This window comes from Malaclemys terrapin, chromosome 2, assembly GCF_027887155.1.
Source record: "Malaclemys terrapin pileata isolate rMalTer1 chromosome 2, rMalTer1.hap1, whole genome shotgun sequence".
NCBI lineage: Eukaryota > Metazoa > Chordata > Testudines > Emydidae > Malaclemys > Malaclemys terrapin.
The window spans coordinates 138,149,220-138,166,023 of NC_071506.1; the positions used below are offsets into that span (position 1 = coordinate 138,149,220).

Sequence of the window (16,804 nt, forward strand, 5' to 3'; positions counted from 1 at the left end):
TTTTAAACTTCAATCATGTCCAATTCTTTGTGGCGCAATCTATTTCATTCACTTTCATCTGGTCAATTTCTGGTCATCTGCAAAATAGAACTGTAAGAACTTGTTTTCTATAATATGACTTTAGAGGTGGACATTATTTTCCAGTTTTTTTTTATACTGGTCAGTATTTGTCACCACTAATATTGCATATGTGCTTTGAGGATTTGAAATAGTAATTTAGTAATCAATTTTGAAGATGGATTAAGAAAAAATGAAAAATATGCAGAAGCTAAATTTATCCTTCCAGTTTATTTTCCCCCTTTCATGTGGCTGGATGAACAGGGGACAGGGTATAGGCTAAACAAATTTGTAGAACTATTTTGAATTAGGTAAATAGTGGAGGGATAACTCTCAACCTTCAAGTGTGTATAATGAGAAGCATTTTTTCTGTCTACAGTCATGACTACAGTCCTTCCTTTGTATTCTGTCCCTGTTTTTCTTAGTTTCAAAAATAAATCTTTAGGTTCTTATTTAGAAAATAGTATGTTGCTTCCATGCAAGTCACTAGTGGTAGCTGTTTTAGTTGGGAATCTTAAAGAGCTTGCGTAGCATAGAAGCCAGATATAGCTTTTCTCTGAATTGGCTCCTAAATTATTTGTTTTGTGATAGTGGCATCACTTGCTGGAGTTTTGAACTGTGTCCCTAGCCTTTTCCTCTGCAGTCTCTTCCTTAGCCATATTATAATGCTGTTTGCAATGCTGCAGTTAGTTTACCTGTCCCCATTTGCATTACAGACCCAGTTTTATATTGGCTCCCCAGGGATAATACATTTTATTCAGATGCTTTCAGTTACATGGAGTTGATGGCCCTTCCACCTCAAAAATAAATTGGTTAATCCAGGATTTAGTCTGAGTGATCAAAGTGTCCTTGTTCTGGCTAACCGTCTAACAAAATGGTAATTACTTTATTTTTCCCTGTAGTTCAGAGTGGGAGATTTTTTTGATATGGAGTACATTTATCAGAATAACAAATATAAAATTGCTTGTTTAGCATAACACTGATCAATAAAAGCTAAGAAGTGTTAATGTGCTGTCCCTTATAATGTTATAACTGCCACTGGATTAGTCATTTCAGTATCTGAGCGTATTATATGGTAATGTTCACTGAGGTCTAGGGTTTGGAGTTATAGGGCTGGAGGCCACGAGAACTGCATTCTTTTTCTTTTATTCACTGACTTGCTGTCTGACCTTGAACAGGTCACTTCATTTCTTTATAGATATGGAAACTGAGGCAAAATAGGGGGAGAAGGGAGAGGATAATGATGCTTTGTAGTCTGTTCAGTATTAGAGGGCTTTGTAAGACTGTTGGTATTTATAGAGATAACGAACGCTATTTTAGTTTTGTGGCCTGCCTTTTGTCTCCCTTTTTACTTTGGTTTCCATTTTCTTGCATCAGTTCTGCCAACCCAGCCTCTGTCGTTTTAGAAAATATGCGCATCTACTAGCCAGGCTAGGGTATGCTTGTTTTTTGTTTGTTTGTTTTTTTAAACTTACTTGTCAGATGCCTCTTCGTGGCAACAGCATTGCCTTAGAAGGGCAAATGAAATATGCAGTTATGAGGGGTTTTTTACTACTCTTTAATCTTGCATTAAATAAAGTGTATTACAAGAACTGAACATTTTTCCAAGTAGAAAATGCCAGAGTTGTAGTGTACCTATCATTTAGTAAAACATTGCACAGTGAGTTACAATTATGTTATTAGGCTTGAGACTTCAAGAGGAGGAGCAGACCCAGAGCTTCATATGAAGTCAAATATTAGACAGCGAAAACAAGGCAGCTAAAGCTAATCTCACTTAGGAGTATTTCAGTGCTGCTGTTGCTGTTGAAGAATTTACTTTATTAATATTAATGTCTGCTATCTAGTATGTACTGCTAAAAAAAGGCTTTTTGATACTTTCTGGATCACATCCAAAACTAAACTGAAAAGAGAAGCTGTTAGCTTAACATTTTGAAACAATTAAGCAGTTTCATTTAACAGACAAAATTGTGTTTAACAAGTCTTTAGTACTATTGTCTATGAATTCAGACGTCTCAGGACAAATGTAGATTTATTTAGGTTTTTCTGCATCATTTCTTCTATTGATAGCTTTCTTATATTGTAATTGTTTAATGTTGGGTAGAGCTGGAGAGTGATTTGGCAAATATAATTTCTTAGTTTAATCAGTGAAAATTGTGTAGGTTTGTATAAGGAGATCAGATGTCCCAGGGATTTTTCAGTGGTGCCCTAGCTAATTTTATTGAATAGTGTTTTGTCCAGGTCTTAGTAAAATTAGCTAATATCTTCTTCCTATCCCCTTCTGTTCTGGGATTGTGTAGGAGGGAGATACTGCTCTTGGTGCTGTGTTTTGGCACTTCCTCCTTCTGGGATTTGGTCTGTCACATTACAAATCCCAGAGAGAACCAGATTTTGATTCGCAACTCCAGAGGCTCCATTGCTTGTCAGCAGAACACATCCTCCTGGGACCCAGGACAGTCAGCTGGGGTTCCTAATTAATATTTCAAATAAGAAAAGAGATACCAGGTATTGCTACCAGGTAGGAAAGAAGGTATGGACGTTAGAAGTCAAATGGGTGGGTAAAAGAATAACTTGATGATCAGAAATTTCCCCATGTTTCATCCAGGCCAGTTGCCCTGCCCCCAGCTCAACTTTCTCTGTCTTTCTCTCTCTGATAGGTGCAGCTATCAGACACTATAGTATTTGACATCTCATGAAGAGTTAATCAAAACCACAAACCAAATAATCTGAACAAAATGTGAAAACTGTTTTGTCACCTACAGAGCTCCATGAAGTGATGTAGTTTTATTTTCGTATCCCATCTGGTGCACATTTTAATGGAGCACATGCTATTTTGGACTATGGAAATTAAAATGATTTTGCATTAAAAGTGCATTTTACTCTTCATACACCTTACTACCCTTGTGTGATGTTAGAGCAATGCTGCGTGATTCAACATTTTGCTATACTTGAGAGGCCAGAAGTAACAACCCTTTTCACTTCAGTAAAGTAGTTTGCAACTAAAGGGGTTTGAACTTTCTTCACTGTCCTTGAAACATTTGAGCTGTTATCACATAGTACTGGATCCAGTCATCAAAGCATGTTTTACCTACAGTAAACCTGAAGTAGGCTCACTTTTTATGTTCACATTAATGTAGTTTTTGTGTGCTGAAATAGATCTTTGTGCCTACAGTAGTTCGAGGGAAATGACGGAAGCTGCAGATTAGTCTACTTTAATTTTCCACTTTAGTTTTTTATCTGGGTAAATATTCAGAATTAAATTCTGTTATACTTTTTGGTACATAAGAACAGCCATACTGGGTCAGACCAACGATCCTTCTAGCTTGGTATACTGTCTTCTGACAGTGGCCAATTGCAGGAGCTTCAGAGGGAATGAACAGGGCAGTTACTGAATGATCCATCCCCTGTTGTTCACTCCCCGATTCTGGCAATCAGAGGCTAGGGACACCCAGAGCATGGGATTGCATCCCATTGATTTTGCCCAGTAGTCAGTGGATCTATCCTCCAGGAACTTATCTAATTCTTTTTTGAACCCAGTTGTTGTTTTGGCCTTCACAATATCCCCTGGCAATGAGTTCCACAGGTGGTGTGAAGAAGTACTTCCGTTTGTTTTTTAAACCTACTGCCTGTTGATTTCATTGGGTAACCCCTGGTTCTTGTGTTATGTGAAGGAGTAAATAAGGAGTAATGCTGTCTAAGTGATTAGTTTAAACTGTTGAATGGTTAATCTTTTTGAATTTTTGTAGCTAGTTGGAAGGAATAGTAGAAAGAGGTTAATGTATAACAAGAAAGAATAACTTGTTAATGATTTTGAAAAGTAACCACTATTCTGCCAGAAAGAATGAAGTTCTGTATCCACAGTGCATGTTTTAATTGCCAAGAATTGGTAACATATTTGACCGACTATCAGCTAGCTAGGACATCATAAATAAAAATTAATTCTATGGCCAATTTTGTAGAATTTTGTTATGTTTATATCACACTTAATTGTCCCAGTTAACAATCTCTTTATAAAGTATTTAATCTCCTATGACTAGCGTTCTTTATAAAATCTAGAAAAAGGCCACAAATTACTTAGCTGATATTTTCAGTGCTCTAGCTACAACCGCATGTTTATAATGGCAAGAAATGCAGTAAGTGGCCTGTTACTATTTTGATTGCTGTATCAGTTGGCTTTTGAATTTTTAATAGTAATTTAGCATATAATTTTTTATAGTGATTTCATTTGTTTTCAATGTACCTTGGAGACGTGTGGAATGGTTAACGCTTATATAACAGACTACATTATAAATGTTTAAAGCCAGACCATAATATGACTCTTGTTGACTAGGACTTAATTTTTTGAGGCCTGGTCTACATATAGTTTTTGTACCTGTATAGCTATTTTGGTTAGGAGTATGATTTCTTTAAACTAAAATAATTCTACCAAAGCCACCCATAATGTGGATGTAATTATTCCCTTTCCCATATGGGAATAGCTATAATAATATAAACCATCTTTATACTGGTACAACTGCAGCCACAATACAGGGGTTGAACCACTTTGTAATTAAAGTGATAAAGCCAGTACTCCTGGGTTCCAGCTCTGCCACTCAGATGCTGTGTAGTATGTTAAATGTTCTTTGTGCTTTATATTTAAAGTGGTACAACTTTTGTGTGTAGACAAGCGCCTTAACCATCTACCTACACATGCAATCCTTCATTCCAGCCACACATCCCTCCCCCCTTAGGTGCATCTTGATTACACTGCTTTTCTGTGAAGTCCTATAGTCAGATGGCAACAGTAATTTATACAACCCGTTAGTTTGGAGGGTCCAATTATTATTCTGGTAGATGATCTGTCTGTGGGTACGTCTATACTTACCTCCGGGTCCGGCGGTAAGCAATCGATCTTCTGGGATCGATCCCGGAAGTGCTCGCCATCGACGTCGGTACTCCTGCTCGGCGAGAGGAGTATGCGGAGTTGACGGGGGAGCCTGCCTGCCACGTGTGGACCCACGGTAAGTTCGAACTATGATACTTCGACTTCAGCTACGGTTATTCACGTAGCTGAAGTTGCGTATCTTAGTTCGAAGTGGGGGGTTAGTATGGACCAGCCCTGTATGTAATCCTTCTGAATTGCAGGTAAATACTTTCCGAGTGTGTCTACGCTACAAAAATAACAAAATCAGAGAACCCATTTGCATCCCATTTGTCCCACCTGACCTCCTTACTTAGTGTGTGTGACTAGATCATGTCATTTAGCCCCATTAAATGTAAAAGGGTTCTTTGATTTGAATGTGTCCTCAGGGCACTTACCTTGTTTTATGAATCTACGTATGTTACTAAAAACGTTCAATATTAGAGGCAGAAGCTTTCAATGTCTTATTTTTCATTTGGCTGGAGAAATGCAAGAAACTGTTCTATTTTTAAATTGGATGGTTTTCAGTCGGGTTTTGCCTCACTGACATGTATTGCCTCAATTCAGAAGCAGAACTGAGCTAGAAGCCAGAGCCAGAAGAAAAACTGAACTGGAAGGCTTATATTTAGTAAAAGAATATGAGCTCAAAATACAATAAGAATCTGACTTAGGAGCTGACTTATGCTGAAATTCCACAGAGCATTTTCTTGCTGCTGTTACTGATCTATTTTTCTTACAAGTAAACAATAAATTGTAGAATCATTCTCAAAATGGTCTACTTCATACATTCACAGGCCTCAAGAAATCAATAAAGAAGAACTTGAAGGAAACAGCATGAGGTGTGGTAGGAAGCTAGCAAAGGATGGCGATGTATGTATAAACCATACCTTAATTTGTACGAAACTAAGCTATCCTGAAAGTGTTAAATATTTTCAGAAACTTTGTCTTCAGTGGCTTTTTTCAGAAACTGCACCAAAAAGAAAGATTTTAATGGAAATAAACAAAGCTCCTTCTTATTGAAATGTCAGCTTTCCTAGTTTCTAGCAAAATATTGCTAAAGTCATCATGCTAGTGCTATAAAACAAAGTCTGAATATGGAGCATTTTTAGAGGGGGGAAAATGAAGTTATTGTTTGAAACTCCTGAGATGCTTAATTATGACTTTTGCAAAGTAATGAAAATCATTACTTTTTTAAATATAATTTTAAATATAACGTGCATAATACCATCTGTAAAATATTACTTCTACTCTGAAAAGTGACTGTTCTGAAGAACCAACACACCTGCAAAGATAGTGATATGTATTTTCTTCTTGTAGAGAATTATTTGTTTAATTCTGATTATTTACACCTGAGCAAAGCTTTTGAAGAGAATGAGGCTGTCCAGGTGCACTGAGAGTATCATTTGAAGATAATACAGTTGACTAGGTGTCTGGCCTAATTTGGCTTCAAAAAACTTCCTTGGTGATGGGCCGTGACAAGGAAATAATTTAGCTTGCCTCTCAGGTCGCAGTTTAAGTTTTCAGGGCTGGCAGTGGACAAAAATATATTTTACATCCATAAACTGAGCATATTATTATGCAAATCACTGACATTAAACGTGGAACCCCGCAGTGCCAATTTTGGTCACCTTCTGCAATAGAACTCATTAATGTTCAATGCTCAAGATTACATCACAATTTGGTAGTAAACATCTAAAGATTAGTTCTTATACAGGAATATCTTGTGTATATCCTTATATAGCAGGCCTTATGGAAGAGCATTAGAAAGGTGAAGGACTTGTTTCCCAACTGCACGCTAAAATCATTTAACCGAAGGATCTGTTGTTTGAAGTAATCAATCACTTCATGGATATATTTAACCCATGGTCCAGAGATATCTGGAGTTATGTTGCCTGGAGATACTCTGGCAATTGGTGCATTATAAAATCTTTTATGGACAGATGGTTTTAAATTGTGTGTAATTCCATGGCTCTGTGTAAGAGTTACGTGGCTACTAAAGTGTGTGGCCTAACCAAATTCCAATGTAGGCAATTGCGTAACTACTCTATCTAAACACCTCTCCTGTTTCAGTTGGCAGTGCTCTGAGATGTACAAAAACTGTTCGATAGTTTTGTTATGTGAAGTAAGATAGATGTGTTGCACCCCAGAAGTGGCTGCATTTCAGTGGTAGGTGAAGTAATCCCTGATTCTTCAATCACATCTGTCTGAGTGGACACTTGCACCCATGCAGAGTTCACTGTTTCAGTAGGACTCCAGGCAGACATTGGGATATGTGGATCTGATGCAGATTTTGGGTCTCAGTATATATGTAAGGCAATAAAGTGCTTTGGGATCCTTCAGAGTGAGAAGTGCTATATTCTTACTAGTATAGCCCATTGAAATAAAATAGGTCTTGCATGTTTTCTCTGTTCTTTAGTACTGCTGGCGATGGACTGGATTCAACTTTGGCTTTGATCTGCTTGTCACGTATACAAATCGCTACATCATTTTCAAACGAAACACACTGAATCAGCCATGCAGTGGATCAGTCAGTCTGCAACCACGGAGAAACATTGCATTCAGGTGAGGAATGGCCAACAATTCATATCATTGAAGTTTTATGTTTAAAGTCAGTATTTCAACTGATTTCATACTGGAATTGGTTCATTAACAGATAGCAATTTCATTGGCACAAAATATGATGTATGACAATGTGTGCTCCTGTCTCCCTGGTAGAAGCTGGCTTCTTCCTTTAGCCTCAGAAAAAAAAATTACAGGAGGCTGAATCAAGTAATTTAACTTTCATTATATCCCTAGATTACGTCTAGCCTCTTTTGATAGCAGTGGAAAACTTATTTGCAGTAGAACCACAGGATATCAGATCCTGACCCTTGAGAAAGATCAGGTATGTTTGTGTGTTTTTTAAATCTAGTAATAGTCCAAACCATCAACAATTACATTTTGTAGTTGCAGACATGGAATTTTAAAATGCTTCTGCCACACATAATGGAAGTTAATATTACTAGTTTAAATGGGAGAACTAAATCAGAATATTTAGTTGGATTTCATTCATGGCTGTAATGAAATTCTCAGGTGCTGCTGAAGATATACACCATTATCTTAATGTCTTTAAGAATGATTGTTAACCAAAATTCTAACACTTGAGAAATTAACCAGATTTGATTTAACAAGCTAGAGAAAGAGGGAACCTTTTCATAGCTGGCCAAAAATAACATTAGGCTGTTACCAAAATTTGTAGATATAATTGGCACAGTGTTTCCAATTATAGTAGCAAGTAGTTTAATATTAAATATAAAATCTATGCAGATCTTGTGTTTTTAATCATGTTACAGTATATTTCTGAGTATTAAAAATAAATGTCTGTTAGCTCCTACCTGTGTAAAGGACAAATTCAGGACTAATTTGAAATCTTGCTGTTAGGAATAAGTTGCAGAGTTTGGCACATGACTGTTATGTGGACCCTGGTTGGAATTCATTGTCTTGTAACTTGTTCCTAAAGTTTGTTTTCTCTTAAAGATAATGCATAGATCTCCACTTTTGGGTCAATAGTTTAGGCGAGGGAGCATGTTTTCATACACAATATCTTACTATCGGTTCCTTTATTTCCTGATTATGGCAATGTCTGTGTGGCACATGCACACAGGTTTTGTTTCCATGTAAATTTCAAAAATTCCTATAGGATACATTTCCAAATTCAATGGGTCCAGATTCATTCTGAGGGTGACCGCCAAAAATGTTTTGGCTAATTCCACTACCAAGAAATTTTAGCCCCTCCTAGATATAATAAACTAGATTATCCAGTCTGCTGAAACCTCTAAATGGTAGGAGATTGCCCCTGGAGATTCTCTGATGGTAGAGATGGTTTGGCCAACTCCTGCACTTAGCTGATTCTTGTCCCTGGTTTGAGGGAGTGAGGTAGGGAGAAGCTTGGCAGGGTAGAGAATGTCTTGGCAAAGTTGAAGTATAATAAAACTATTCATTTTAGGGTAGCTGGTCGTGTGTAGTGAAGGAGAGGGAATGAATTATATAACCTTGGATTTATTATTGATTTTTTTCTTCATACCCAGTGCTATGAATTTATAAAATGTTTTAAGTTCTGTGATGATTTCCATCTTCTTTTTTGGAGGTAACATACAATTAGATGGAATCTCCAGTCTTTTGCTTATGTACCGCACTTTATTTTTGTTCAGCAGTATGAATTATTGTTCTAAACATATTTGAAAATGTTCCTTCATATTTGATTTACAGGAACAAGTAGTAATGAACTTGGACAGCAGACTTCTCATCTTTCCTCTGTATATCTGCTGTAACTTCTTATATACATCACCAGAGAAGAGAACTGAGTCTGACGGACTGCTTGATAACCCAGAAAACTGAGAGACCTGTTTAGTGGAACACAATAGCACTTTTATAACTGTATGCCTGCTTTAAGTTAAATGCCCTGCTTACACACAGAGCTATGACAAATAAACAAAGGCCTTATATTGTAGCAGATAAATATATACGGCTACTTTTTTTATCCTCAATAAATTCCTATGCATATCAGAAAAAAAGATCTGAAACCACATAGGCTAAAACTAGTTATACCATACATTTTTTCACTTGTTTTTTCTGTTCTACATTAGCAGAGAACTTCCATTCCGAGTTTATATGAAATCTGTTACAAGTTTGTTTGTTTGGGGTTTTTTGTTGTTGTTGCGGGGGCGGCAGGGCAAAATCTGAGCCTAACTGATAAAAAATAAATCGTGTGGATGAAATTTTACTAACCTCTTTGTAAAATTCCCGATTACTTGTTAGATTTGGGTAAAAAAAACTTTCCATTACTAACCACTGGGTTGTGCTCTTTGTACCAGAACTGTAAATAGCAAGCTCCAAATTCCGCTGACTCCAGTGGCCCTTACACCAGGGCTACGTTTTCCCTTTAATTTCTTTATAGTTATTTAACTGTTGTACACTTTTTCTGACCCATTTTAGTTTTTTAGTCTTCCGCATGTCATATATGTATATTTGTTTTTCTTGGTCTTAGGCCATTTTTTTAAACTTTGTGGAAAATATTTTTTATCTTCTGTTCCTCATTTTTAAGTAACAGTAAGAAAAACACATCTGAAATTTTCAGACAAGTTCATTCAGAAATGCATTTTTTTGATGTACCGAGAAGTCTACAAAGGTGTATTGTCCGCCCTTATGAGTCTTTCTATTGACATAACCACAATTTTCAGCAAGGATTCTGTTGACGCCCAATATATTTGTGTATACCAAATATCAGTTTTTTTTAAACTTTTTTGCTTTCTGTAACATCTTGTTTTAACTTTTCATTGGGAATCTGTATCCCACTTAAGCTCAGGAACTTGTGACCTTTGAGTGCCTTTTGAGTTATACTGCTAACTAACAGAAACTTAACATCAGTTAAGCAAGGTCACAGGATCCAGAATAGGAGCTGAGAGCAAGGGATTCATTTCCAAGTTGGTGTTTAACTGATCCAAGTCGAAGACAAGATGTACATTCTTAGTTTTGTACATATTGGTTTGTTTTTTATGTTTGTCTATTGATACCTTGAATTCCTACTTACAGATTTATGGATGCAAAGCAAGAACTTTGCCTCTTTAGGTAGCCTATTTTTTTAATGTTAATATTGTCAGAAAAGGATAGAACCTTTGTACACTGTAACAAGGATACAAATACATGTTTAGCAAAATGACAAAAACAGTGACAACTTGTGAATAAATCATTTAAAGTGAATTTAATAGTGCAGTGCTCATTAATCTTTCTTTTCTGCCAGAAATATTTTCTGAATCACCCTGAAAATGTTGGCTATTAGCTGTATGACAATGTCAAAAATATTTTTGGACAATACCAGAGAGGAAATCCAGTCAGGACTTCATCCTGCTAGAGCCTGAAGAAAAGAAGTCAAGCTTGGGAGCTTAGTTGGGAACCTAATTCCTGTTTAGGCACCTAAATAAGTGGCTAGATTTTTTTTCAAATAGTTGAGAACCCTCAACTCCCATTAATTTCTGTGGGAATTGTGGATGCTCAGTAACTGGGGGCTGGGAAATCACATCACTTATTTGTGTCTGACTTTAAAAGGCTTCTTCGTTTGAAAACCTAGGCCTGATTGGTAGGTGTCCTTTCCAAACTTGATCATTGATTTTATTTCTCATTTAGATTTTGGTAATTCTATTTATGTTGTACTTTCATTTTGCTTTTGAGCCTTTCTTGGCCTTTCAAACCACAGCAGCTAGAATAATTTTTATATCCATTTTTTCTTATATGCTTTCTTGAGAGAGAGAAATTAGCTGTCATTAGAACTGTGTGTTCAAAGTAATTGAGTGTACTGAAGAAGGAAACATGAATTAACCACTTAATGATATCTGGAAAATATCTAATACCTTGTTGTTAATACCTGAAACTAATAAATGGAGATATCCTATCTCCTAGAACGCACCTTGAAAGGTCATCAAGTCCAGCCCCCTGCCTTCACTAGCAGGACCAAGTACTGATTTTTGCCCCAGATCCCTTAGTTGCCCCCTCAAGGATTGAACTCACAACCCTGGGTTTAGCAGGCCAATGCTCAAACCACTGAGCTATCCCTCCTCTCTAAATAACAGGAGGACTTAAAAAAAATAAGATGAATCTTCTGAACATTAAATGCTTTTACTTATAATTGCTTTTATAGTAAAAGCATCCTAAAAGATTCGCTTCAATTAGCAATCATTGAAGAAATGGCTAGAGGAAACTCTTGGGAAGGGAAGGAGAAGGCATGAAGTGCCAAAATCTGTTATCTCTATTTTAATGTTCGGGAATTAGAAGTCAAGAGGGCACAGCAACATATACTTTGAATATTACCACTGCAAGTAGGGGAAAGAAAATAAGTTTGAGTCCAAACACAGAAGTGAAAGAAATGGCATCACATGCTGCCCTAATTCTTTTGTAAGTATTCTTGTTGTTAAAACATGACAAAATGACAGAACTGTAAGAAGAAAAAAAACTAAGAACTGAAGCTTGAATTTCAGTCACAGGTAGTTATTTCAAATAGCCTACGTTTTATTGAATATGATGAAAATTAGTTTAAGGCCAACATTGCAAAACAGAACAACAAAGTAAGGAGGGAGGCTTGTAGGCAAGAAGCAACAGAAATCCTTTTCCTGAAGTCTGAGGATTGCTAGTTCTATGCCGCTGGTATAACAGTAGTTGTTATACAGGCACCTAATCTTTTTATGAACCTTACTAAGTTATGACTGTATAATGTCATGCTGCACTGATATTACTCAAGTTATTCCCTGTATACCCTACATTTCTTACCAGTTTTAAATGTATTGCCTTTTAATTCAGAGTATCTCCTTGTTCTTGCTCAAATTGGGAAAAATTTCCTAATATTAATCTCTTTTCTCCCATTTAACCAAGAATTCAGTGGGATTGTAATAAGAAAAAGCAGGGGCTCTGTAGAAAAAAATATGCTTCATAAACACAAAAGTGATCTGCACCATGTATTTAAATTTCTAAGTCAGAGCTTTAGCAATAATACAATGTTGCTTCTATGAATTTGACATTCCATAGACCTAATTATAACTGGTTTTGGTAGTCAAATGCAGTACCCAAAGCATTTGGCAATGTCTTCCAGTCCTAGCTAAATATTACACTTTTAAGGTGAATTATTCTGTCTGATTAGCTAATGTCCTGGGCTTTGACTTGTTATTAATGCCCACTACCTACAAAGTCAAACATACGAAGAAAGTGACCCTCACCCAAGCCGTTGGTTCATTGTTTGTTTTGTGCTAAAATGGAATGTTATCCTTAGACACTAGATAAAAGGCTGCCACAAGCTGAAGTTTAATGAATAACAGAGAATATGTTCTGTAGGGATGTTGAGGATTAATGTTTGTGAAGCACTTTGTATTACCAGATAGTTACTTGTTTGCAGGAATGAGCCTTATTCAGTTAAATGTAACCCCAAAGAAATGAAACTTTAAATCTTTTATGAAAGGCAATAAGATATATTTAAAAACAGTGTTTATTGTGCTGGTAGGTAACTATTCCCCCATTGAAAAAAGGAAAATCTGACACTATTAATCTAATATATAAATATATTCCTGCAAATGAAAACAGATTTTTTTTTTAGTGGTACAGCTAGTTCTACATCTCTAGCTTTAAAAGTTACTAAACAATGAATATTCTCATTATTTACAGTAATAAATATCTGGTGGAAAATACTCTTTAATATAGAATCAGGAATACTTAACAAGAGGTCACAAAACAGAGCGTCAGAACCATTAGGCCACTTGTGTACATGTTGCGTAGCGCCTGTCTATGTGAAACCAAAGGGACTAAGTGTTCTGTGAGGTATTACTTTGTGGGGAAGGGTAGCACAGTCTGGCCCTTAGTTGATGGACAGCCTTTTAGTCTCAATTCCTGATCCTGTCAGTTTAAACTATTTCTCAAATATGGATGTTCAGAATGTTAAATGCTTAAAGGCGTGACAAAGTCAGGCTGGACGGTGGTAAGAGAATGGTCCTGTTGGGTTCTGGGAAGTGGGCGGACACAAGCCCACTCATGGGTAACGACCCTTCCCCCAGACTAAGAGGAGGAGCTACTGAGCCTGGGACAAAATAGAGGGGACGACAGAAGAAAAAACAAGTAGATGTGTGAGGGTCACAGGGTCAAAAGTAGGAAGGCAGGTATGTTAGCCCTAGAATGATAAAGGCATTTTTTTCCTACAAGCTGAGAAGGGATTACCTCAGATCAATTAGGGACACCTGAGTCCAGTTAAGGGCTTCCTGAGACCCTTTAAAACTCCTCTTGGGGGGCAGGAGAGAGACAGGCTTCTCCAGGGTGAGCAGCTGCTCTTCTCTCCATAGGGGGAACAACTGGAACCGAGTGCCTGCTTAGGGAAGGACTGACACCTGGGGCCAACAACAGGACAACGTCCCCTCAGCAAGAGGATAGGGAAAGGTATCCCCCTTTGGTTTTGTTTTGTAAATTTGTTTCTTTTGGTTGGTGGCGGAGCACTCCTTGGGCCTGCCCCAGGGCTATCTTGAAAATATGGCTAAGTAAACCCAGAGGAGGGGAAGACAAACAGTCCCCAGTGGGGCTGATTTACCTCAGGCTACCACCAGAGAGGGAAGTGCTAAGTCTGCAGAGACAGAGGAGATGTCTTGCCACAACGGGCACTAAACTCCTTTAGCCATGTTGAAGCGTTACTGAGGACACAGCATTTTTGACTAAGCTTGGGGGCAGAAATTGTTGTTTGCTGTACACTTGTATAGTGCCTCACACAACAGCGTCTCCACTTCTAGGTGCTACTCTGCAATATTATTTAATATTTATAATCCGAAGGGGTGAGATTTTCAGTATTGAGCGAGACCGATTCCATGGGTGCCTAATGTAATTGCTTAAGTTACACACTGTGAGGGAGAATCCAGTCCTAGGATTCTATACTATCAATGCTACTAATTTATCAGCTGCTGTTGAGAGTATCACTTTCCAAAAGGCTTTTACATCCAGTTAAGTTCCTTCAGTTTCAATCATAGCATAACAAGGTCTTCTGGGAGCGAATGTTATTTCACACAGTAGGTAGCTGGTGTTTTCAGGAAATGATCATTTTAAGTAGCAGTTTGTAAACAGCAAAGACTAGAGCTGATCAGAATTGTGGTGAACACTGGATTCTTAAAAACCAGCACAAAAAAACCTTTAACCAGCTTCCCGGAGTCAGGCTAGTTTGGTCATTCCAAAATAAGCACAACATAAGCATTTTTTACTAAACTTCATTGAAAAATGTGACCATCCCCATCTCCCCAGATGGCTCCTAGAGGAGAGTCAAGGCGATGACCTATGTAAAATTAGTTGTAGGCTGCACCTTCTGCTGCACCAGTCATTCTGCACAGCATCCTAGTGATTCTTGCAACAAATGTATTGATGTACTATGTGAAATAATACTTTACAGTTAAAAGTTAAAGCTGATTATTTTGAAATTTGCTTGTCGACATATATTAAGAAAACAACTTGCTGCAGTGATACTTATTAAATACTCAGGTCTTGCATAAGAACCACTTGATGTAAATATTAAAGCTTGTTCATTCTGTGTCTAGTACTGAACTGAAAGGTTTAGACTTGCGCATGATTACCATAATTAGCTATGAAAGGTTTGCTGTGTTAATAATACAAAAATTAATTGGATGGTGTTAGGTAAAAAAGCAAGTCCTCACTCACCTCTCCAGCACCCGAGTTCGTGCGGAGTTGGTATGGGGCTCACAATCTGTCAGAGACCAGACACCAATTCGTTGATCAACGGGCTCACACTATCCTTAGCTTGAAAGGCTTCAGAGTAAGTGTGGCAAGTTTATTAGGGGTGAGCATCAATATTTATACACAGAAGTAAACAAAGTGATTAACAGATCATAATGGTCATGCATAATCAAACAAGATTCTACAGGATAAAACAGGTTAAAATGTAAATTCAAAAAGAGATAAGGGGAGATGGCTGCTTAAGGGGAGGGGGGGTGTCATGAGTAGTTCGCAGGTCAGAGCTTTGATTAAAAGTTCAGACAGAGATATCAAGTCTGGGTTAAGTTTAAGCTCATCAAAAGTTCAGTCTCAACATTCCTCCATTTGTAGCTTTGGAATAACTATTTACCAAAAGCTACACCCCATTTTAAGGAGCCAAGGGCCGCTTGGCAATTTCAGCCTGGGCCAACTCGAAGAGAGTAAGGCCCTTGGCTGAAGTAGGAAAAGAATAAACTGACCCACATGAGCCTATGAGGGAGAGGACACACTGAATACAGCAACACAGTATTATAAGGATTACTATGGCACCAACAATACCCACCAAGAGTTTTTTAACCCACCCAAATCCAGGCAGCCAATTCCATAAGGCTCCCCACCAATCATAAGGTGGCTGGCCAGAGGAGTAGTTCTTAGCCATTTCCCTTAGATGTTTGGTACGTTGAAAAGTGTCAGAGTAGGTGTCATTTACAAAAACACAGCATTCTTCATTTATGAGGGCGCAAGTTCCTCCCTGGGCTGCTAACATTATGTCTAAAGCCATGTGGTTTTGCAAAGCTAACTGGCGCAGCTGGGACATTTCCCCGGCCTGATTCTCAAATAGGGTCGCAGTTTCATTGGTTAAAGATTCTAGTAGTCCCTGTAGACGGATGACACCACCCCTCAAGCTAATGAGACCAGCCCACCGCTGCCACGACAAACCATCACGGATATTAATATCTCTGAAGGTTTCACGGATGTTACGAACATGGGGAAAATGAGGGGGAGTGAGGGAGATGCGAGAAGGCGGTGTTAGCCACGCTAAATAACATGACCCTGCCCAATCAGGGGAGAGAAAGTAATAAGCTTTGGGCCCGCACACCCAGTATGTTCCATACAATGCGTTTTGGGTATTCCATTTCTCAAAGTAGGAGGTAACCCATCACCCGTTGGACCACTGTTCCCCTGGTAACGCAGAGGGGTCATTGTGCGAACTGCAGAGACACAATTTGGTAGTGGTGTTTTCAAAGGGCAGTGTAGTACTGCTTGAGCAGTTCTAGAAGGCAATCGTATGTCCCTTAGCAATTAGTTGGACACCCTCGTGATCTGAGCAGGGCTTCTTAAAAGCTGACTCTGAAGGCTTGCCCACCCATGAAAAAGTTGGATTGGGGTGAGGGATCCACATGTGGGATAAGTGGGATGCGCAAGGCTTGAAGCCAAGATTTTTACTAAAAGCGGTGCCATTAAAATACATGTTGCATTTACTTGTTCCCACAAAAGTTGACCCCTTTTCTTTAACAAAACACAGTGATCCTGTCTGATTGGTTACCCTGAGATATCTGTTAATTGGCACTTCTGTTTTGTCCCATGTAAGAT

The 16,804-nt window shown here is 38.0% G+C and overlaps 1 protein-coding gene across 3 annotated transcripts in view; it reads left to right on the plus strand.

Moving 5' to 3' along the window:
- GMCL1 (germ cell-less 1, spermatogenesis associated) overlaps positions 1-10,693 on the plus strand; it is a 33,377-nt gene extending 22,684 nt beyond the window's left edge. For 2 of the 3 annotated variants that reach the window (XM_054017986.1, XM_054017988.1), the window contains exons 11-14: positions 5,749-5,824; positions 7,371-7,516; positions 7,751-7,838; positions 9,203-10,693. In XM_054017986.1, the coding sequence (XP_053873961.1) occupies positions 5,749-5,824; positions 7,371-7,516; positions 7,751-7,838; positions 9,203-9,331 (439 nt within the window). In that variant the 3' untranslated portion in view covers positions 9,332-10,693. The remainder of the gene's footprint in view (positions 1-5,748; positions 5,825-7,370; positions 7,517-7,750; positions 7,839-9,202) is intronic. The other variant, XM_054017987.1, reaches the window with a different exon arrangement.
- Positions 10,694-16,804: the final 6,111 nt, after the last annotated feature.